Below are 24,515 nucleotides of genomic sequence, written 5' to 3' on the forward strand. Positions count from 1 at the left end.
GTGTACTGCATAGCACTTGCAGAAGATAGGGCCATGATTTATCTGTTTTCTCATGTAGGAAATTCTAAGCTTTGTCTAATTTCTTGGCATTCCATCTGGACTTCTACCTTTTATGCCTCATCACCTTGATTTGGAGTTGTGACGAATCACATTGCCATGGGATTTATTTCCTTTAGCTGGGAAGGGGAACTGATCCTGCCTTGGAGGGAGGCCAGACGTCAGCTCCCATAAGGGATGACTCACCCCCGAGAGCGTCAGCGCTCAGGAGCTCCGAGCCCCTTGCAGTCTCAAACGCAGTTACCCTTGCAGTATTGCGGTGTGACGGGGAGATGCTCCTCTTCTCCTCATTTTACAGTTGATGAACTGAAAATCAAGGGCTGATTTATTTATATGTGCTTTGGGTCCTTACATACATAACTTTTCGGTACATTTTGTAGTATAAAACTGAGGAGAGAAATGAGAGATTTGATGTTTTGGAGCTGTTACTACTAGGCAAGCATCCCTACTGACAGTTTTGGTTTGCTACCTTGTCATCGTTCAGTGCAGTGGATTTTCCTTTATACCTTTATCATCTACTAAAGAAAGTGGTTTTAAAACTTAGTAGGACTAGCCCTTGCCTAGCTTCATGTCTACCTTCGTATTTTAAATCTGTCATTTCATTTGGTTTTCCTCTGGAGGGCAGCAAACGCTTCTCCTGGTTTTCTTTGGGTTTTTTTCCTTGTCATTCAAAGACCAGACAAAAAGTGCAGTGTTGCTCTTTCCAAGTGGATTTTATTAAGATAAAATAATGAACAAGTTGGGAAAAGAATTGCTTTTCTTTTGCTCTAGTGCCCTGGTTGTGAGCACTGAAGGACACAGCTCATTATGAAAGAAGGGTTGTGTTTGCCGGTTGTCTATTCACATCAGAGCTGTGCTTAGTACGTATGTCAGGTGGTTCAGGATGTGGTTATTCCTTTTTTTTTTTTTTCTGCAGGTGTCTAGCTAATTTTATTGGTCCTAAAATTGTTTTTTGAGTAGCCTGTCCTTTGCTGTGCAGATTATTGAGGAAACTATTTACGATACAGACCGTGTGACCAGATAATTTTAAGTGCATGCAAAAACAAAGTGACTCTGACACCAGTGTACTGCCTTGCAAGCAGGCAGATCAAGCAATGTGAGAAAACCTGCACTAACAATGTGTGGATTTTTCCAGCAGATAAATAAAGGTTTATATTTTTAACCTAAAATTCATGTTAAATGCGTAGTAAATGGAGGTATGTGGGAGTTATTCAAGTTGCACTTCCTAAATTATTTTAGAGGCGAGAAAATCGGGTTCAAGATGAATCAGACCTTTTACTTTTTGTGTTTCTTGCGTTTAGCTGTTGTACTGTGTCACTGCAGTACTGTTTTGAGATGGTCAATGACATTTGATATAAGTGTTCAAGGGTGAATTTATTTCTCTTTGTACATGAGGATTCAGCCCTTCTCCCTCACTGCTCCCGTCAACAGAGGCCATGCTACATGGGGAATACTAACAGTATTTTACTTGTTTTAAATTGTGGGCACTGCATTCAGCAGTAACTTGGGATCTGGTCCCTCTCACCTCTTAATTTGAATAGGATTATGGTAGCCTTGAAATTTTTCTTCCTTGTGCAAATCTTTATTTAAATTTAGATTCTGTACAGTGATTCCCTAATGGGGAAAAAGACCTTCAGCTAGGATACTTTCTTAAAAGTCCTTCTGAGCATGACCTTTGATTAAGCCAGTGGATCATCTATCTGTATAGGCTACAGTCCACCTGACTGTGAACACAGTTTTTTCCCCTTTCATCCAGTCATTTCTTTACTTTGCCCTAAACTTGAGCTCTTTGTCTATGTCCAGTGCTGTCTTTCCAGTGATAGGGATATGCTGACCTACACAGTCTGAATCGTGCAGCACTGAAGGGTTCATCAATCTGGCATCCTCCTCGTGATGTAATTTTGAATTTTCTTCATATAGTACTTTGTCTTGATCAGCCTGCTGCAGCTTCTGGTCCCAGTTAATCTGATAAAAAGGATGTGACTCTGTGCAGTTTCAACCAGTACAGTATGACCGTAGCCTGCCATGAAGGTAATACACTGTTCCTAACCAGGAACCCGCACTGCAAGTCTGACTAAAGAAATAAGTCCTCAAACTGTGTTGGCCCTTGGACTCCAGCTGATATTCTGAGTTGGCTTCTGGCTTTCTTGCAGATACAGAGTCTTACGGTAAATCCAGCTGCGTGGTAAATCACAAAGCTGCAGACCCAGCAGTGCCTGTATGAGAAATAATGTGGGACTGGGAATGATCTGTTTTGGGGAAGTGGGGCACTGCTCTAGCCAGCTGCTGCCGAATGAATGAGTCTGAAACTGTGGCTTTATAGTCAGTGGAGACAGCAGGATCTTCATGGGATGGCTCAGAGCATCTAAGCTAGGCTGCTGCTCGAAACTATTTCCAGGTAAACTGGGCAGCTGACCTAGGGGGGTGTGAAGAAATCCCTTTATACCTTGATTTATAAAGCGTGTAGGAGATCCTTTTTGCTTGAGTGGACCTGAAATGAGTTAAGATTTTGCTTTTTATGGGTGCATGAACAGGACACAAGTGTAGAAGTGATTGTATTTACATACATGAACTTACCAAATGATTTTTAAAAAAGATAAACAGAGGGGCTGCTGGGCTTTCACAGCAAATCTGTTGCAAGTAGAGGAAGGAAATTAATTCCCTGAGAAAGTGTTGCTGGTGTTTAGTATTTCTGTAGCACCTCCCTATTGAGGTAATAAACCCTTTTTAGACTATTCAGACAGAAGTCTTTGCCTGAGGTGCTTTGGTATGCTTGAGAAGTAAGTTGGCCGAGGAATGAGTAAAGAATTGCAGAGCCAGGGGGGATCTTTGTTTTGTAGAGTGTGCAACAAGACTGAGAAGTTTTAATTTTTATCTGCTGAGAACACTACTTAGGAGATTTCAGTGTACTTCTGGATGCCTACCAAGCAAGGTTGTGGACTTGGTGATAAGCTTCCCTTCTTTAGGAGGAGATTTGTAATAACGTCTAAAGAATCACTGTAAGACAGATTTTTCTTTTTGTACACTGGAGAAATACATCTTTCTCTGGGGTTGTTCCCATCAAGCCAAAGCGTTGACTTGATTGTGGCTGCCTTTGCTCTTTTGTGAGGACAATGAACCAAGAAGGTGTAAAATACACCTGCAAATGAGAATTGCTGCTCCCCATCATTTTGCTTCTCTCACCTGACCCCATGAGTCATTAGAGATGCCGGGCATATTTAACTGCCACTGTGACTCACCGCTTGGCTCCAAGGGCTGAGCACCTCTTCTCCGAGCCAGGATCTGACTTTTAATTAGTGAATAAGGCCAGAGGAGAACTTGCCTGTGTTGAAAAAGGCAGGTGTCGGAAAGGTCTCCCTAGGCTCTGCACCCGTGTGGCTCCTTGGACTGCAATGCCAAGCCTGACTTCTCTTGGTGTCTTTCAAAATGCGTAGAAATTATTTTTAAAATCTTGTTTTAACAGTGTCATGTGCTGTCTGATGTTTGATCGGGTCGTAAATCACGTTGTTAACAGCAGAGTAAGAAGGAGATAAAATCGCTGGAACCTCTTGTTCTGCAATTGAAGTATCTTGTGTACCTGATATTTATGTGACAATATTCAGCTGCACAGCAGACACAGTAACTGTTTCCATAATATGTCAGTAATCCAGGCCTGGGTTGGCTTCCCATCTACTCATAGCTCGTTAGTCTCTTAAAAGGCTCATTTTCCACTTGTATCATGCATTGAAGCCCAAAACTTGCAGAAGTGAGTACTGTCAGCTGTGTTTGATTCCTCGTGGAGAAATTGCAGCTCCTAATACCGGACAATGCCGTGAGATTGCCTTTTTCTTAGGCTTCTCATTGATTGCTTTTGCTAAGTGTCCTTTTGTGTTTCCATCATTAGCTGTGTCTTCTGCAGAGCTGGAAGCAGGCAGCAATGCTTCCCGCTGTCACAAATGTTTTTACTATTCACAAGGAAATTTCCTTTAGGTATCCCAAAAGCCATATTGATCTTTTGGCAAGTGTTAAGCAGATAGATCCAACTACTTTAGAGCCTTTGCTGAAAGAGAAGAGACAGGTTTTAAATAAACACTGCTTAGAGCTGGATTACTGTGTGCCCAGTTTAAGACCTCTTAGTCCATCTGAGGAAGGAAAAAAAAACCCAAGCATGTGGAGCTCCTGACACCTTTCAAAAGCTGGAAATCACTCATCTTGAACACACCAGATCAGAGCAACCCATGAAGAATGTGGTTTGTGTGGTTCTCAGATGATGTGTTTTCTGGAAAGGTGGTTACTGTTTTCTCAAATACCCACATTAGGTCCCAAGTATCAGTAATTCTAATAGAAGCTGCAGTTTCTCCACAAGAAATACAGTGATTGTGAAGTTGACAACTAAGCAACTCCAAATTTTGCTTTTCCATGGCGAGGAATAAGCCCACTCTCAAAAGGTCACACTTAATTGTCAAAGTTGAAGTCTGTTTTAAATTTCCCAAATAGAACTTTAGTGGGAGTTTTATGAGAAGACGTAGGTTTCTGCAGGTAAGTCTTGTCTTGCTGCTGCTGGTTCTGTAATTTTACCAAGATTTAGCCTGGCTGCTTGATTTAAGGCACAAACCTGCAATGAAGTTACGTGGGGTAGCAAATGGGCATATTATACCTGTGCTGTTGTAGCTGGCTTTTTGTATGTATTTTCCTGGCCCCACTTGTGAGAAATTCTAGTGTATCGCGAATCTCAAGGAAAGATTTTTTTTTTTTTTTTTTTTTAAAGCAAACATGCTTTACCTTGCGGTTAATATAGGCAGAGAAGATGTTCTCCTACAATTCAGATGGCTCAATTGACATATGGTTGCTTGTTACACTAATGTATCTTAATTGTGCTTTCTGAGTACTAATTGTGACTCTAGCAAAAATAACTGAGGGCTTTGACTCACTAGCTCCAGTGATTCATGCTGGGGCGATTTGAGAGGTTACCATTCTCCTTTTATCTACCTTGACCCTCTGCTTGAGGTTACCATTTCCAAAACAGGCAGCTAAACATAGTCGTCCACCCTTCAGCTGCCAGAGTTCACCCTGTGGCAAATTAATGTAATCTGGGACGGATAGCGATTTAAGAAGATACGCTACTTCTTTGGCCGCGGGGAGCCCAGCCTGTTAAATTGCCCTGCTACAAATTGCCAGAATTTGATAGTCAGATCTCACCTCTTGACTTGCCATAATGAGTAGGTACTGTGACAGGTAGGCTCTTGAAGCTCTAGCAGCTCCAGCACAAACTGCTGTAATTGTCGGCTTAAGCTCCTATTCTAGCAGTAATTTGGGCATCTGAGGTGTGTGGGTACTTATCCGATCCTGCATCCCCTCCTGTGGAGGCAGCAGCTTCTGGCAGAGAAGGAAGCGAATAGGAGGAGGCAGCAACGCTGCAAATTGCTGTGGCTGTATCCATCACAGCTTGTCTGTCAAATCCCTCAGGACATCTGACTGGGCAGTGATTTTTTTTTTCTGTGCCTCTGTGCCAGGCAGGAGATAACTGGCTATTGTTTTAGTGCCAGATCATTTGCAACAGAGGTTCTGCCTAAATTTCCTTTTGTTCCCAGAGATTTGGAGACTAGTTCCCAACGTTCTGGAGAGGCAGGCAGATTTTCTTTGTTGCCAGCTTTGGATGTGGCTCTTCTGTGGTGCAGGAGCCATGTTTGCTGTTAAAATCTGTTTGTTGCTGAGTTTTTACCCTTAAATACCTTCAGTATGGATAATGTATTTCCAGCTTGCAGAATTTGAGGAAATTTACCCAAAAGCTGCTTGGCCTTTGTTGACATCCTGTTACTTTTGCATTGCTTATTTTTTACTGCAAGACCCAACTTTTAGCTGCTGAAATATGTGTTATTTGGAAGGTATATAAGTGAAAGTCATTTCATCAGATCCTAATCTTATTATGGGTAGCTGTTCTTTTTTTTTCCTCCTGCAGCTATGGAAAGTGATTGCCTATCCAGTTATCTGTCCTGTTCAGTATTTCTTCAGCATTTTCTCCTGCATGTAAAATATTCAGGTTGGTGACTGAACGTAAGCAGCTAGGGAAGGTGGGTATGAGGAAGACATAACCCACATATTTCTGTGTACAACAGCACATCTGATATTACGTGACTTCAGGTTTTCTAAGGTGGATGCTAGAACCAAATATATCTTTTTGACAAAGATTTATGAGGTGGTAGTGTTTATTCATAACAGAAATTTGAGCTCCACCAAGTTTAACAATATTTGTAAATGCTGTTGGTCCGTATTTTATCCTACACTGGTGGAAAGGATGATGGCCCTAGCGGTCATGACATTGTCAGAGCTAAATAATGAATTTCAGTGCCATTTTTTTGTACATTTTCAGCAAATTACTGCTGAACACCTGCCAAAGGGAATACGTTTCTCATTTTTGCTGCTTCACTGCTGTGCATGTGTAATTTGGCAAGCATAACAAGTTCTCCGGTGACCTGCACTAAAATGTTAATGCTAGGAAGGGATCTGAGTGGTCAACTGGGATTGGTAACTGGAGATGGAGTTTTATTCATGGCTTGGTCACCTGTATGAATATGAACCTGACCTGATTATTACATGGTTCTAGTTCAAACTGTGCTGGTGATCCGAAGGTAATGTCACGAAGAGACTGTGTGGCATGTACTAAATGAGCTTTCTGAGTGGATTTCCTCCCTGACACAAAGTATTACACCATCCTGTGTATTACAGAAGCAATCCTTTAGTTGCCGTTGTATTCTGATTTTCCAAGTGGGCAGAAGATCAAACATGAGCGACTGCTTTGAGCTCCAGAAGGATGCAAGCGATCCTAGGCTGATACTGCCATGCTCTGGAGAGCTAACGTGGGACCTGCACTACCTTTTTTTCCCCTTCTTTCAGCAGAGATTGCTTTCCAGCCCAAATTAAAATGGGCTGGTAAAATAGTGAGATGCGGGTTTATAGTTCCCTCAGCTGTGCTGTGCTTGCCTCATTGGTATTGTAAACTGAGATCCACTGCTTTTCAACAGCACTAAATTAATTTGAAAGAAAAGTAATTTTCTAGTAACATTGGTGGGTGCAGTAGGCATGCAAAAAATTAAAAAAAAAAAAAAAAGGGCAGGTTTTATTTTCATACTTTTGTGGAAGGATGTCAAGGAGTGTTTTTCCTGTGCCTGTTTTGCGAACGCAGTACTAGGCAGAGCAGAGGCTGTTTGCTTTTGAAAAATGTCTTTCTGCAATGTGTTGCAGCTAATGTGCTCTGGGACTCTGTGCCTCCTCGTGGCCCATCAGTTTGTGAAGTCAAGTGCTCAGAATCTGGGAACTGGCAGAGCTGGAGGTGTTTGTGCAGCCTTAATTTGGTCACTTTCTGTCTGGGCCTTGGATTATACGATTACCTACTTTTTTTTTTTTCCTCTTTCTTCAAGACCTTTGCCTGCTTCGCCTCCAGAGATAAATTGTGTGCTGCTCTAAAAATTTTAAAATGAGCGGGAAGGGCCTTTGTTCCTTTCGATATAAATAAAACTCACCTTTTCTCTGAGAGCTCTGAGGGGAGATGTGGGTTCAGCCTGTGGGTTAAGACAGCTCAATTGAGGTGGTTCCGTGTGAACTGGCTGCCTGCTCTCCCCTCACAGCCGGCGGAGATGCAGTCAGCGGCGCCTCGGGAAGGATCCAGCTGATGCCGAGGCAGGCACCCACGCTGGCTCTCTGTCGCTCTCTGGGCTCTGTTGGGTGAGCACCACTGACTGCCGTGGGAGATGGGAGCCCCAGCTCCATCTAGGTGTTCGCATTCGTGAGCTGGATCCCTCCCTGAGAGTCTTGGCTCCATTGCAGGCTGGGGCAGGAGGGATTTCCTTCTTCATCTCAGACTTCTGACTCCTTGAGCTCACGCTGGGTTTTGATGCAGAGTAGCTTTCTGCAAGATGCTCCGGTTTCTTCCGACGTTGGTTCTTGGTCCCATTCTCCTTTCCAGGCCTTTGCTTTTCCCCCACCTCTACGAAGACACAAGTGGTCACTTGCTTTTGGTTGTACTCTTTTTCTGCCTCCTCTCTGGTGTATTTGTCTTGTAAGCCAGGTTGTGCCATTCACAGGGGATTGCAGCCATGATAGGAAACATTTGACTTCGCTCCTTAGTGGGAATTTGCTCCTTGAGACCAACACATCTTCACTGGAGTTGCAAGGGATGTCTGTGCCTAGGGAGGATGCAGTGTTAAGCTACTATAGCAGCTAAAAGCTGAAATACTTTTCCAAAGCAATGAGCTCAATCACCATTAAAAGTTGAATAGCTGTTGGCACCTCAGTTGGAGCTATGGTGGATGGCAAATGGAGCCAGGGAAATGGCACCATCATTTCTTGTAGTCTGCTGCAGCAAGCCTCTTCCTGAACGTGTGGTTTGACAAGCATGGAGAAAACAAGCGCATGTATGTTTTTGTAGCACTTCGTTTGAGAGAGATCATACTGCAGCTTTATAGGTGAGGGAGTTGCTTTGGCAAGAGAACAGGATTAGCTAAACCGTAGCTTTTCACTGGCAGTTTTGGCTGATGACTGCTTTTTATTAGCCTTTTATAATTTTATTGATACAATTTCTTTGTTTCCTCAAAGCAGCAATCAAGCTGTTTTTCCTTCCTCAAGCTAAATGTTTATATCAGTGTCAGATGGGGACAAGATGAACCCTGTTTAGTAGGTAGATGCAAACACTACAAAGCGAGGACTTTACTGGACACTGTCTTTATGCAACAATAGTTTTTAGGGCATAAAGTTGTCGGAAGCATATGTGGCACCGCAGTGGCAAAGGTGGTTATTTTCATCAGTAACAGCTAGGAAGTGATTGTTACCAAGAATACGCAACTTTTCCTAGGCCACAGTGAGTCAATATCAGAATTGAAATTGGAACTAGATTTTTTTTTTTTATATATACACATATAAGTCTCACCTAGTACTGGCTGTCTCATCAACTGTAGCAAGAAAACCTTGAGCTTCAGTTTAGATGTAATAAAAGAGACTGTCGTGTCATTTCTTTCATGATTTTAGATATAAGGATTATTTTCTCATGAATCCCTCTTTAGTCTGCATCTGTAACTATATATTGACTATTCCGTGGTAAACTGTCTATATAATTATGACCTAATCATTGATCATATCGAACTGGCAACAGGCATTTAAATTGTTGTTCTTTCAAGTTTCCCTGAACTAAATTGCACAGCAAAGATGTGAGAAATCAAGGACAAATCCTGGGCATCTCCTCGTGCAAGTTTTACACCAGTCTTTGTTCCACTGTCCGTAGCAGGCTGACGAGCTGTCTACACTTCGGTGTCACAGTGGTGACATGGTTTGTTGTTCATGGGATGTGTTATCTGCTGCTTTACGCTTGGATAAAAAGAGAAAGGGAGGTAGAGTAAAACCTGTCCTGTGGGAATAGCTGGTATTGATTGCCTGGTAGAGGTGGAATTTAACTAAAGGTCAAATAAAATTGTACTGGAATCCACATAAGGGACAGCTGAAATGGGCCTAAGAGCTAGTTCTTTTTACATTTTCTGTTTCTTGGTGAAAAGATACCAGCAAGGCAAAATGGACCAAAATGAAATCTTAACCAAATGCAGCCTACAGCCTTCTGCTTTGTTCCTCTTGAAATATTGTGTGGGTTAAGGCCACCATGCTGTGCAGAACTGATGCTTAAAGCTGAGAGACGGACTCTGTATTTAGTGTTTATCCTGGATTGCTGGACAGAAATTACTGAGAAATGCATTTGATTCTTTTAATACCTTGTAGCTTAAAGTGTCTCCAATTTTCTGTCATTGCTCTGATCATATTTTTTTCCAAGCTTTTCTTCTGCAGCGTAAACTGACAGATGGTTTTGAAAATAATACTGTTTGGGATTGATAGCCCTCATGCATGGGCTTTTTTCCCCACTTCAAAAGTGACCTGCCTGGTTTTGGTAGCCTGGGAGGGCATATAATCACTTGTAAACTATTTGTTTTCTTAAATAGGAGAGGAGCTGCTGTTTGGCACAGGAAATCTTGCCCTCTTTTGTAGCAAGCCCAGAGCTTGATAGCGCCTTCAAGCTTCGGGTCATCTGAACCACTTCTTCCTTTTTGCAGTTTTATCAAGCCTCTCAGGATGACATTCATGGCTTCTTTTCTTTGGTCGTCATTTTCAAATGCTATTAATGGTAATGAGAGGAGATAAAAAGTCTGTACAATCATTCCAGGAGCAAGGACGGGAGATTTAGAATGGCTGGTTGAACGTGTAGGCAACCAACCTGTCCCTTCATCCACATGTGGCTCATTGATCTGCTTGTCCTGGCTGCTGAAAACCCAGGCCTGAATGATCCGCATGCTGTGTTGGACTAGCTGCATCTTCCATGTATAAGGGATGGTTGGTTGGTTGTTTTTTTGTTGTGTTTTTTTTTTTTTTTTTTTTTTTTAAACGGGCATTCATAGATTAGTCTGAAATCGAAAGTGTCTGGCTCATGGTGAAGGAGGGTGTGTGTACTCACCTAATAGATTGAGTATGGCCTTAGGAAGCGGACATTTTACAAAGATTGCATGTATTTTCTTCTTTCAGGCATCTTGGTAAAAGTTATATTTTGCTAATGTGTTGGGCCTCAGTTGTCATTATTAGAATAACAGCTTTTCTTTTCTTTAGCTGCTAAAAACCAAAACCACCTCCCTTTTTCTGTAGAATGAGTATAGAGAGTTTCTTGTTTCCATAGTTCACATTTTCACCTTACAGCAGATGAACTCCTTCCCTCTGGCTACTTGAAACGGGCTGATGTTTCAACAAAATGTCTAACTTGTAGTTTTCTTCGAAGCATTTGAGAAATATGTGTAACTGTATCTGGATTTCCAAAAATGAGATCCTTCCCCAAAGCCTCTTTAAAGGTTGTGGGAGTAAGAGTGAAGGCTTTGTATGCATAAATAATTGAAAAATATTAAGAGGCGGAATAAATGATCAATTTACACAACAGAGGAAAGTCGTTAGTGGCATCCCAGAGGAATCTGGGCTGGAATAGGTGGTCTGGACCTTGCTGGGTGGGTGGTGAAGGGGCAGGTGAAAGTCTGTAGATACAGAGCAATGTGTGTAAGAAAGATATTTTCCTTTTTTTTTTTATTACGGGACAGTGATCTCCAAGTTGGCTAATGTAACTCAGGAACAAGATTTTAAAGTTATAGTAGATAAATTTGAGAAACACAGGCTTGATGCTTGGTTAAAAGACAACTCAGTGTGAGGAATTATAATGAAGGGGATAGAGAGCGAACTGGGAAATACTGCTACGCTGCCGCATTATTCAGCACTGCCTTCACAGCTTGAACCTATGTTCAATTCTTTTTAAAAATAAGGGAGGGGAGAGGGAAAATGATGCTGTGGAACCTGGGAAAAAAATATCTGAGAGTGATATAATAGAGATCTATGCAATCCTGAGCAACACGGGGAAGAGGGAAAAAAGGATAAACGTTGATTATCTCCTACAGCACCATAACTAGGACTGTCAGCTGAAATGGGAATTAAAGACAAAGGAGGCACTTTTGTCCAGTACATAGTTAGAGTGAGGGGTGACCAAACACATTCATAGGAGGAATACCCAGTGAGAGCTGCTAAATCCTGAGGACACCTACTACTACTAAAGACATCACCTCTGGCTCAGGGAGTCCCTGAAGAGGAAATAATTGGTAACTGTGAGACTATTCAAGGAAAATACTGCTTCAGCTTGCCCTGCTCCTGCTGTTCTAGTCTAAGCATCTGCAGCAGCTGTGGGTGAATGGGATATTGGGCTAAAGAGAGCTTTGGACTTGCCCAAGGCAATGTTTGTGTATTCCTGGAGCTTGAAGGTCCCTTGTTCCACCTCCAGACCAGGTCAGTTTGTTAGTGGCACTCCAGTTGCCATCTGAAGGCAGTTCAGAGACTCGGGTCTGCCTGCGCCTCGGTGTGAGGAAGCTGGTAGCTCGTGTTGCCACTTGTTCTGGGAGGAACGTGAAGACTTTGGTCTCCAAGACTGTAATTTGGCTCTGCTCACTGGGACAGATTTGAGAAGGGCAGAGGGCTAACATAAGGGAGGAGGAGATAAGCGCTCTCTTGCCCACATTACCCTTGTTTTAGTTTTTTTCCCCCCACCTAAACCTTTAGTTTTGACAGAGATAGGTAAATAAGAGGTTGTGATTTGGCTTCTGTTAGAGACGCACATATGTGATTTTTCTTGTTTGAAATATTTCACTCTAACATATGCTTATTCATCCTGGTGTTTTCAGTTACAGCTTGCTAATAATTTGTTGCTGAAATAACCGTTATCTGTATTGCTCTTGCCTTGAACTTGATGGATTGGCCCTTAGAAAATAAGCCTGCAGTGTTAGAAGGTCCTGTCGGGGTTTTCTGTTCAGTGTCCTTTTTTTGCTTCCTGAGCTAAGACAGACCTTTCAGGGCCTGCTCAGATGACCTCTGAGAACAGGCAGTGATTATGGCTTTCAAAATAATTGTGCATTTATTAGCCCAGCATGGTAAGAGCAGAGCAGCTCTTGTGCCTGGCTCTGTCCTGCCTGGCGGGAATCGCAGGGTCCCTCCAGCAAAGCTGCAGCCTCCTTGCCCAGAGGTTCTCTACGTGATGTTGCTCTATGAAAGCTGTGAATGATACAAAAATAAACCAAGCAACCCTCCCACCCCCTTCCCTCTACAGCCAACATCATTACCTCCTTGTCATTACAGCCAGGCATTTAATTAGTCCATGCAAATAGCCCTACTTTGATTAGGCCTGAAGTGTGTTAACATAACTGTGCCGCTTCTGCTCGTGCTGTGCTTTTTCTTCAGAGGATTTTCAGATGTCACATCCATTCATTGTGGTTACAACTTGGTAAACAAATTAAGAAGGATAGAAAACTGGAAAGTTCTAGGGGGGGGTTTGCTTCAGAATGGATACTATTTTGAAGGCAGGTCCTAGCCTGGGTTTCTAACACCAAGTGACACAGCAGTCACATAGCAGATTGTGTATGACTTACCTGTTAGTGACATTTCATGGGGAAAAAAAAAAAAATTATTCTCACTTATCTTTTAGCAGGTATATTTTAGTCAATAAGTTACTGTATTTTAAGTTACTTTAAGATTTTCAGTATTTGAAAACTGAACCTTGGGAAACTGATGCTGCTAAGAAAGCAAAGCAGTCTGTCGTACTCCTGGTAGTGAAAGAAAACACTGAAATGTTATAATAAAGAGAGCAATATAAATCCAAATAACTGGCATTTGAGCTTACAGAAATACCTGCTTTGGGCAATCATCAAACATGCAACTTTTGAAACACGTTGGATGAGTAAGATGCCACCTGTTTTGTTTACTAGCAGGAAATTGTGCATACTGAATTAATTATTGCTAGCTGTGTTTCAGAGATTGGCATTGTGATAAAGCAGAACTATTAGAGATCAAGGGAAAGGAGGTCATTTAAGTAATAGATGAGGTCGTGGTACATAAGATACTTGCACATTATATTGGCAGTTTCCTCTTCAGAAACCAGTGGGGTCACTTTTTGTCTTAATTCCATGTCAGTGTCTTGTCTTGAACACCTGTAACTGTGTTACATCTAAGACCATGCTGCTTGTAGTCAAGGGCACAAGAAGGGTTTTTTCCAAGATCTTAGACTTGTTTGAGATGCTGGATGTTCACAGTCTTTCTCGTTCACAAAGTTAAAGCCAGTAACCTTCTGCTGAGGACTCCTTTGGTTGCCAATTAGAATTCTTGATTTTCCTACCCAGCCCTCCAACACTTCCCTCTTTCCACAAAACTCTAAGCACCCCTTCTAAGACACGTTTGCAGCTGTGTTTTTTTTTTTTTTTTTTTCTTGGGCATAGGCAGAAGGTGGGTGAGCAGCAGTGCCTTCCCCCTCCCAGCTAAGCTGTGACCACTCGTTGCGATGTGTATGAGTATGGAGCACCACATTTTGTGGAAATCACTGCTGTTGGATAATCCATTAGCAGCAACGGTGCTCAAGTAATACGAGCATCTTCATAATTTATTCCACCCTCACCTTTAAAAAGACTTTCTTTAGCTTTTGAAGTAGTGCTGGAATGTCCTGCAAGCAGGTTATAGAGTACTGTTGGGTTGGATGAGTTGTTCTATATCCTTCCTTTCCTTCCATGTAGGCAGGTACACCTAAACACTTCTTGCTCTTGGTGATTGGTTCTCTTTGATGCTGCCTTTGAGCTTCTTGTGCTTTGAGCTTCTGCTGCTTCTTGTACCTTTTTTTGCTCTTTTGCCTCTCTGTTTACCTCTTCTTTATGTACTCTCCTACTCTGAAACGTGTAAAACAGATAAATGGTTTAAAGGCCTGTGATTAATGTGCTGTATACACACTGTGTTAACCCACATGCTTTATTCTTATAGTTTATCTTTTCTGAACTTGCTGGGTTGAGGCAAGTCTTTCTGTGTTGTCTGGCATCCTGCCACTCTGATCCCAACCCGGCTGTTTGGAACCTGCTGTAGTATGGATTGTAAATAATTGAGTCTTTGATGTTCAGGTCTCTTAGTTGATGAGACTTTTGTCTGTAGATCAAAGTTTAATCGAGAGCAGGTAGGGGCTTTGTTCAATGAGTTGTTTTATGCCAGAACTGTGCTGTTTTTCCTCTAAGTGAGAAAGTATTTGAGACCCTATGACAAACTGCTGTGTCTAGTGGAGAGGTAGGTGCCTTTTTGATCTAAGAAAAATGAGCTTAAGGCAGATTCTGATTTGAAGGTCTGCTTAATGTACCACCTTTCTCTGGAAATTGAGCCAAATATCCTCCAATGTTTGAAATTAATAATCTCCCCTTTACTTCTTCCTATTTCAGACAGTTCTGTAATCATGCTGAAAAGAACTGACTACAAGAGTCAGTGCAAATCTTAAGATTTACGCGTATCTCATTTCCTTCATTTGTATGGCTTAGCATCTCTTTTATTTGCATAATTCAACTCTGGACAGTCTGTTATTAGAATTGCCCCACTGTCATCTTGTGCTATGCATTTGTCTTGATTTCTGATTGTTCTTTTGATTACATGGGGTTCCTCAGCGCTGCTGTATTACAAGTAACAAATAAGACTGTTCCAGGGAAGGAGGAGAAATACCCTAAGATGTTTGTTGCTGCTGGAGAAGATAAAACACATGTCCACTCTCAGGTCCTAAAAGAAATGCCGATCATAAGTATTAATGGCAGAATGAACCTGAAAAATGGGTGAACTTTTATATATATATATATATATATATATAACCATCATGGGTGGAGTTTTCAACTGGAGTTCATCTAATTTCTCAGGGCTTTCTCTATTTTGTTTCTATTGGTCTTCAGTTACTAATAGTTTTGCTTGTCTTGGTCATCATCAGGGTCGTCTTAACCTCTCGTGTCTGAGTACCCTGAAGTCACTCTCTTCAGAGCTCTGGGTACCTGCTTTTCAGGCTGGCTGCCTAGTTGGATAGAGGCTGTTCCTTCTTCATATCTGCCTTGGCTGGCATGCCATTCCAGCAGGATGTGTGGCCAGATGCCTGTTGTTTTAAAAGATTAAGTGAAGGCGAGTCCATCGTGTCCATTATGATAACCCACTGTATCCTGTTAGCGAGCGTATAAGGTTTTTTTGAGAAATTAAGTGTAACATGCATAAACTCCTGCAAGAGAATTGGCTTGGTACAGTGAGATATTCTGACATTAAAAAAGAGACTAGAACAACATGTCGCCCATTACATTGGTTTTCAAAACAGGCATAGCAGAAAATTATTGTCATTGACCTGAATGGTTTCTAACAGGACTCTGTTGGGTTTGCCTCCAGGCCTTCTGTTTAATACTTGTGTTAAAATAGTAATTTCTAAGGGTTGACAGGAGCTATCAATATTGGAGATGGGCAAATAAAGGATAAATCTGTATTCCATAGTAAGTTGTATACGAGCAAGCTGTGTACTTTATTATGGGAAAATGTAAAGCTGTTTTTCTAGGAATGGTGCAGGATTCTATTCTGAGAAGCAGAGAAATATCTAGAAAATATTTAGGAGTTAAGTTGCTTTATCATAAGCTTTCTGTATGATTCAGCAGCCAAATTACCCTTGACTGTATAAATAGTGGAAAATTAGATAGGAATAGGCAAATCATGTTCCATCTGGATATAGTACTGGTGTGTCTGCAAAGTTCTGTGTCTGTTTTTGGTATCAGAGGCAACAAGAAGAATGCTTAAAAACTGGAGATGGTGCTAAGAAAAGGTATGAAAATGATGTAACCATTAGAATATAGGCATTTAATGAATAATATACAAAACTCCTTGAATCTAGTCTGACACCCTGATACCTGCTAGAATGGCAGCATGGTGGAACACAACTAATTTAGGAGATTTCTGGAGTGCATTATGATGATATTTTGAAATAGCTGGCTCATCCAGTGCCTAGGAGAGGTGTCTACTTCTGATACTCTGTGTTTGGCTTCTTAATTTATAATATTACAATTTGCTCATGTCCTTAGTTTTAGTATTAGGTTTCAAAGCAAGATACTTGCTCATTTTGCAAATGGGAACAATGCTGAATATTGAAATGAGTCTTTAAAGTTCGAAAGTTGAGAAAAAACAGAAGTCAAATTTATCTTTCTTAATTCAGGAAAGGATGGAGATGTGTTGCCAGAATCACCTTCTGTGGAATGCTGGCTGTTACACACTTACTTAACTTTTTCCAGTTAGTTGGAAAGAGTCTGTAGTCTTTATTAAATATGGACCATGCAATTCAAGGTTTTATTTTACATTGAGAAAACAGAGTATGAGACCGTGCTCTGTTTGCTCACTACAAGTCTTTGGGACTGCTGGGGAGAGCTGGAGGACCTGTGGCTCGGGTTGAAAATGTGTGTCTTTTGCAGAGGATGGTGATTTGATGAGATTTGTGACTTTTCTTGGGAATGTCATCTTTGTTGCTTTATCTATTTGGGGTTTGTCTTTGTTTTGCTTTTCTGGTTATCATTAAGACACACTTCTCTTTTCAGCATAAAATTGGGCAAGGCAATGTTAACCAACCATTACATCGTACTGAACCTGTTGGTGCCCCTAGTAGAGGTTATAGTTTAGGGTCTGGAGGTGTTCATTATATTCAGCGTTTTATATCTTGGCCATAAATGTGCTTGAGGGGCAGTAATATAATTATTTTTGTTTCCCCTCAGTATTTCTAGCCTGATTGCAGGTGCTTAATATGAGCACATACCCTCTGGTATGATAGGAGAGTTCTCTGGTGACTTTTTTTTTTCCTCCCCCTTAGCTAAAATTTCTCTCTTTAATTCTTGCAAATCATGTATATAAAAGTAGACGTTTTTCAGTCTGATGTTAATGAATCACACGTTGGCAGTGTTTTCCCTGACGTGATAAACAATTGTTCCGTTAGTCTGTCAGATTAGTGAGCCACAAACTCTGAAATGTTTTACGTTTGTTTTTTTTTTTTTAAGATGCTATTTTGACAGCCATTACAGTCTGTCCCCTCAATATCATGGTCTTTGTATATCATAGGCTTTAACAGTTTGAAGGGAGTTAATATTTTTGCTTGTGAGTCTGAGCCCACTTGAGGTTTTTTGCTGTTTTGGGGGGCACGGCTGAGGGAGGGTTCTGGTTTGGTTTTTTTTTTTTTTTTGTCTAATTGGACCTCCATCATGCTCTAAGGTAGGCTCTGGAGCTTTATTTTGATTCAGAAGTTTCTAGCTATCCAGAGCTGGAAATCAGGTGATGAATCTTTATAGAGCACCTAATAAAGAGCTGAAGTTAGTGATCCTTGTCATTTTGGTGTGCAATATTATTTCAGATATAAGCATAGCATCTCTTTCTTACTCAAGGTGTCCTCTTTTCAGCAACATTTAATATTAATACTGAGATCGTCGTGTGGGACCATTAAAGAGACCGATGCTCCTCTCAAACAGTGGTTGTTAATCCTGCCCTCATCCCGATTTGGGATTTATCCAGATTATCTCTGCACTTTCAAATGGTTTCAAAAGAAACTGTTTCCTTCTTCCTGCTGTAAATCTTTTCCCCTGTGCTGCAGTCCTCTGTTATACAACTACCGTCTTCTGCAGGGAAGATGGTGAAAAAGTGAAATAATTCCTGTATGGAAAGGAATATTATTACCCTTGCTGGTGGTGTTGGAGATTATGTTGATTGATGGTTTCCTTTTGTGAACCTTAGTTCAAGGCTGCTTTGGATTCCTTTTCTCTCTTGTTTTACACTCTTGTAGGTCAATAACTTGCCATTTGTCATCAGTAGTGAATTTTTCTACTAGCCTGAATAATTAGTCTTTGTTAGACATGCAGTGATAAATGGGAGAGGAGAGGGAAAAGGGGTAACAATTAATTTTGTTTCAGTAATAGACTTCATTGAAGTTGTGAGCGTACTGCTTGCTCACAAAGGGAAGTGATTTGTGGAATTTTTCATGGACAGTCTTGTCCATTTTCTTGTGAGAACACAGCGGTATCTTATCCCAATCCCTGCAATTTCTCTCTACACCATGGGAATCAAACAAAAATGTACTGACTATACCAAACTCTCCCTAACGTGAGGTCCTGTATTACCATCAGTGTCTGAATGGAAGCAAGGGCTCAGACTGCCTTTGGTTTGTCTCCAAAAATTGAACACAGTTCTCATTGCCCACCCTGACTTTCCTTTTTGCCCAGGGTTTATTTCCAGACAATGAATACCGAAGGCTCAGTCTGGTCTGGGAGCATCTTCTTAACAAGTACTGTTTAAAAAAACCCTGCAAGGCTGCCACAGTCCAGTTCTCTTCATGCAGAGCAGACCTCAGGCTTTTACTAGTGTACGTATTTGTGTATCATTTCATCCATGCGTTGCCATAAAGTTGGGGGCACCCTGGTTGCTGGGATATTTCAGAGTTTTAACCTGGATTTTAATTCAGGTGTTGTGACATAGAAACTCTCACCTGGAAGATGTTGACAACTCTTCTGAAGTCACATGTGACACCTTCGCACTTTTAACAGAAGGTGGGCATTTTTTGCAGGTATTCAGAACGAAGCCTGACAAAATGCATTGGGATAACGATAGAGACCAGACCAGATTACTGCCTGAAGCGGCATTTAAGTGACATGTTATCCTACGGCTGCACGAGGCTGGAGATCGGAGTGCAGAGCGTGTACGAGGACGTGGCCAGGGACACCAACAGGTGAGGAGAAAGCTTCAGGGTGAAGCTGAGTGTGGCTGCTCACTCTGTGTGCTCTCTGGAATACTCCCAAGTAGCGTGTCTTGACCCGTGGGCTTGATCACCCATTTGACACTGAATGTTGAAACATTTGACTCGTTTCCTTGCTTGTGTGGCCATATGTCTGCTAAGAAAAACTAATAAACTGCAGTGGCTTTGTGGATTTCTCTGTGGTATTGCGTAGACCATGGCTTGAGAAAATGGAGTTATTTGTGATGTTTTATTTTAAACTCATATTATTTTCCTGTATTGTACACCTATCTTTTTTTATTGCTTCATAAATAAATACAGTTTTGTGAAGCAGAACATGCGCCCAGAGAGAGCTCAGAGTTCTTGTCCTACATAATTCATCATTTATAGGCTTGAGCAGATACAATGCTGTATAATCTGTTGGAGGTACTTTACCAGCAAAGAGCGTGGTCTCTACACCAGATACCTTTTTGTGCTGAGTAGTGGAGAGGAGAGATGACACTGGCAGGTACAGAGACACACAGCCAGAAGCAACGCCTGCTGATAGATTAACCACAGTCATTCTAGGCATACAGTATCTCCAGGGATTGTAAAATATTTTTGCAAGAGGCCTGTGTTTATTCCTTGTCATCTTGGTCCTGTGGCCAAAAGAACAGTTGTCCTGCGTAGGAGACTGCACGATATGTTATTCATCCCACCCCTTACAGACAAGTAAGCCAATCTCTTTTTTGTTTTTATTGCAAGTCTGATAATTTTGTTGAGATTTTGAGTGAAGTGATTTTTCTCTTGTTTTTTTCACTTCTGGCACTCATTCAACTTGCCTTCATTCTTATTGCATATTCCAGTCACCTACCAAAGATGTTTAATAACCATAATCATATGTAATGACAGCGAGATTATGGTTCAATAGCAAAGCACATTTTTGTTAATACCTACCTTAAAGGCAGTAGTGTAAAACTGAAAATGCTGGACATTTTCTTGTGGCGACTTAAAGAAAGAATCCAAAATTGAGTTTCCTCTTGTGAGTTTAGCTGTAGTATTGCTGGTGCATGAAAGTGCAGGATGTCGCTGCTGTGAAATGGTCAGGCTCCAGGTCTCAGTAGACAGGAAAAGCCATTTATTGAGTAGTCCAAGAGTTAAGAGTTAATATTTATAGGTGGTACTTTCCTCCTCTAGATGTCAGAGCCTTCCAAAAGAAAAGAGCCATACTAAGGAATGTAGCTAGATCTCACTCTTAGGCTGGATATATTCATTCACAGTTAATTCGGACACAGCTTGTAAATCTAAATTAATTTCTCTTCAGCTTTTAATTTTTTTTTTTTTTCACCTCAAATCTTTTAACGGTGTACTATCCTGAAGTGGAACTTTAAAACAGCTGTCACTTCAGTCATCCTTAGTTTTCCTCCAGTTTTGTCTGTCACATCAGAGCTGGTACCATAAATCACTCAAAGCTATACGTCACTTTTGGCTTGTATGTTTGCTCATGAACCCCTGCTTTCCTGCTGATGAATCAGAAGAAGAATGAAGTAGTATATTACTGACTTGATTTCGCTCGGAAGTAATCCTGTATAGAATTAGTTTTAAAGGTTTTTGGCACTCTTCAAAGCTACCTGCAGAATTCCTAAAAGGCTTTGCTGCAGGCTGTCTCTGAGCAGGGAAAATGCAGGCTGTTCACTCAAGTATCTCCCTCCAACTTTTTAGAACAATGGATTCGAATATGCTTTTAGAGGAGGGTGATTTAAGTTTCTCTTGCTTTTGAAATGACCTCATTTTGCTTCTGTTGTTCTTCTACTTTGTGGGGGATGTGTTTTGGCTTTAAACTTTTAATATTTTGCTTGTAGCAAAATGTCAGATTACAACCAATTAGACTAACTGTTTGGAAATTACTTTCTATTATGTTCCATAAGTCATTAGTGAGGTTTTTGAGTGCTTTTGGTGGCTGTGAGGCAGAAAAATATTCAAGAACAGATCTAGGCATCAAATAATCAAGTTATTGATGCAGCTCAAATTCCACTTCTAATAAGAAAATAATTTTTATTTATGAAGCAAGTCTCCATTTACTCCCCTCAGGGTACTCAAGGTCTTGAGTAATACTGTCCTTGAACAGTCTCAGAAAAACACCGTAATACTTCTGAAAGAAAAAAAATATAAATATAACTATAGTCATAAAACTACTTGTAGGGATTTAATGGAGGCAGAATTTTCTAGTAGAGAGGAAAGAAGAGGCCCTTAAAACAAGGGAAGTAGCTGTTTGGTTTGGTTAACATTAGGTTTTGGCAGAAGACATGCATTTGTAAAGGTGCCCAGGTGGCATTAATTTTTCATCCTGAGGACTATGGAGGAGAGGAAGAGTCACCTGCTGAGCTAATCTGTTGGCAAGGAATTCCAAACGATGGAGTGAACTGGTGTGAAAGTGTGATGGGAAGAAAACAGGGATTGGAGAAGGAAGAAGGTAGCAGATGCTGAGGGGGGATAGAAATGTCTGCTGGTAGTGGAAGAGCCCTCCCCGCTTGGGAAGAGCAAAAGCAAGGACGTTGTGGGAAGGTTGGTCACGTGCGATGGGGACCTCCTGGTAGCTGTTGGTAGTGCGAGTGATTGCCGTTGTGGAGGCAGAAGGCTCCTGAGCCATGGAGGTGGAAGGAGAGAGGAGTTTGCTTGAGGCTGAGGAGTTATGTGAGACTCGACCTTTGTTCCTGCCATCGTTTGAGCTCCCAGGCTCTCCGAGCTCCTGCAGAGCAAGCCTGAGTTAGTTTGGTTTGATGTCGGTGGAGAAGAACATGAAATCCTTCAAGGGTCCTAATCCAGCCTGTGTTTTGGAGGTTTGGCAGCTCTCTGAAGTCGAGAAGAATTTGTGTTTCTCTAAAAAGGGCTACTTGAGAGTTTGGCCAGCATGTTGCAGGATGATTTTCTAGCTAGCTGGTTTTACTTAGCCCCCATCCTTCTTCACCTTTTCCTCTTCAGTTGCTTTTGTTTCTGGTTATACTTCATTTCGGTTAGGCACAGTCTGCCATACAGTGTGTCCTAGCTTGTGCTGTGGCATCAACTGGTGTCGTTGCTTTACAAACTGAATTTCAGCAGCTTTCCAAAGTTTCTCAGGCTGTGGTTTGAGTAGCAAAATGGACTACTTTTAGCCCCTGGTGTAGTTTACTTTATTAGCAGCCATGTTCCAAGACTTGAGCAGTGATAAACTGATAATAAACTTATCCCTTCTCACTTCCTAGAGAATAATCTCAACAAAACGTATCAAAATGTTTTTTTTTTTTTTCTGTGTGATCCTGAATCTCTTTTCTCTCCTCCCAGAGGTCACACCGTGAAGGCTGTGTGTGAGTCTTTTCACTTAGCCAAGGATGCCGGGTTTAAAGTGGTGGCACACATGATGCCTGATCTCCCAAACATGGGACTTGAAAGGGACATGGACCAGTTTGTTGTGAGTATGGCTTAAAATAACCGGGAGTTTCTAGTGTGTTCCAGCTTTTCCTCTAACGCTGCTTCTCTTTCCTAGCTCAGCTATTAGTTACGATCCAGGCCAGAATTGTTTCTTAAGGACAAATAATTTAAAATTCTTTTCTGAAGGTGGAGGGTGAGAAAGATTTGTTGAACTACTTCATCCAGAAAATTATATCCTTGCCTCATGAAAGACTGAGTCACTCGGGTCTCTGTGGAATATAGCTTTTCCGATATTAACTAGGGCTCTTACTTTTTTCCAAGGTGGTTTTCTTTCCTTGGATTTAGAATAGATGATTCAAAGTAAAAAGCATACTATCTCGAAGGTAATTAATTGCAAAGTAGAGTGTATAGGTGTATTTTATAGCATCTCCATTCTTGGCTCAGTGCTATTCGATATCTTTATCAATCATGTGGAAGAAAATAGAAAATTATTTCTAGAAAAATTGACGTGAAGAATGAAGAGCAAATGGTAAACAGTGTAGGGAATTAACTGCTTTATCTGATAGCAAGGTAGATTTTTTTTTTTCATTATTTCATTTTTTTAAGTCAAAATTGGGCGTCTTTTTAAAATAGTGCAAAAATTGCAGTCATGACAGAGGGATCCCAGGTATTTTTCTGTGCAAGGTCAGACTAGGTGCCTTCTGGCACTAACAGCTATCAGTGCAATGGAATATGTTCATTGGAAGTACAGGCAGAAAGCAATGGTTTTATCTTGGTGCGCTGCAACAGGCACGTCTGTGAAGAACCAGTGGAAAATGCAGCTGTACAGTATATGAAGGAAATTCTGAAACCTGCAGTAGGTATTTTTTTTCTAAAGGGTTCTGTGCAGAATTCCTTGAGCTCCTCGTAAACATAATGTCGTAGTACTTTGTCACATGAACATAAAGTTTGCTAAGTAGAATGTTGGGGCAAAATGATGTGCACAAAACTAGAGGTGACGTCAGTGAGAGAGCTGAAAGGTAACTCAAAATTGCTGCCCCAGACTCTGTTGCTCCTGGATTATTTTCTTATAACGCTGAAGGTGGTAGGGGGTGGACATCACATTAGCTGTGTTTTTGTAGAATTACTTGTGACACAAGGTACAGCAAAACCTGAGTCCCCTGCTCAGTATATCCTGAAGTTGTAGGTGTAGTTTACGGGCCTGTCATTAGTGAAGTACTATTAGGCTGGAGAGAATTTGTGGTAGAATAGCAATACTGACAAAAAGATTTAAAGAGCTAACCTTGGGTAAGACCCAGAAAAGAGAAGACAGTAATCTAAGATATTTGCAAGATGTAAAACTGAAGAGGGAAAAATTATTGAAGACAGAATTACAAGCTTCTATAGAAAGTTGTTAGTCATTATTATTCTTTTCTGCTCATTCGTGATAAATGGCTAAGGCTTTTCCACTGTTGGATCTGGAGTTACTCCTGCTTCATTGCAGGAGATCTGGGGAGTCTGTTTAAAAGGTGTAACTTCAAGTGACACTGAACTGCCTCCAGTTTCTGCAGGCCCACAGGCTCCCCTGCTTGTCAGGGGAAGGGTAATGCCAGCATGTGTTTTGTCCATCTATTGGCAGTTTTTTGCAGAAGTAGAAGAGGCAGAAGGCAAAGTTCTCATAAAGAGGAGACGATGTTATGAAAAGGCTGGAATTGTGAAAGCGGGGGATTAAAAGAAAGCTGGGGAAATAGTTGAGCATAGAAAAGCAAGAGGAGCAAACAGGGCAGAGAAGGTCAACTGGTTTAGACTATTTCTGCCAGCAAAGTCTCTTGGCTTTAGGAGCTGGGAAAATCAGTGTTGATGGTGGGCCAGCTGTGGGACACAGCAGGAAAGAAGATAAGATCAGAATTTTTTGCTGAAGGGCAGGAATTGGCAAAAGGGCTGGTTGGAGAGCTGGGAAAGAGAAACGCGAAGCAGGGGAATCAGA

General features: G+C 41.3%; 1 protein-coding gene across 1 annotated transcript in view; it reads left to right on the forward strand.

Annotated features, from left to right (window-relative positions):
* ELP3 (elongator acetyltransferase complex subunit 3) overlaps positions 1-24,515 on the forward strand; it is an 88,743-nt gene that overhangs the window by 12,911 nt on the left and 51,317 nt on the right. The window contains exons 8-9 of the mRNA XM_032997588.2: positions 18,995-19,156; positions 22,463-22,589. Coding sequence (XP_032853479.1) covers positions 18,995-19,156; positions 22,463-22,589 — 289 coding nt within the window. The remainder of the gene's footprint in view (positions 1-18,994; positions 19,157-22,462; positions 22,590-24,515) is intronic.

The sequence above is a fragment of the Tyto alba genome, unplaced genomic scaffold (genome assembly GCF_018691265.1).
Source record: "Tyto alba isolate M040663 unplaced genomic scaffold, T.alba_DEE_v4.0 Super-Scaffold_40, whole genome shotgun sequence".
NCBI classification, from domain to species: Eukaryota; Metazoa; Chordata; class Aves; order Strigiformes; family Tytonidae; genus Tyto; species Tyto alba.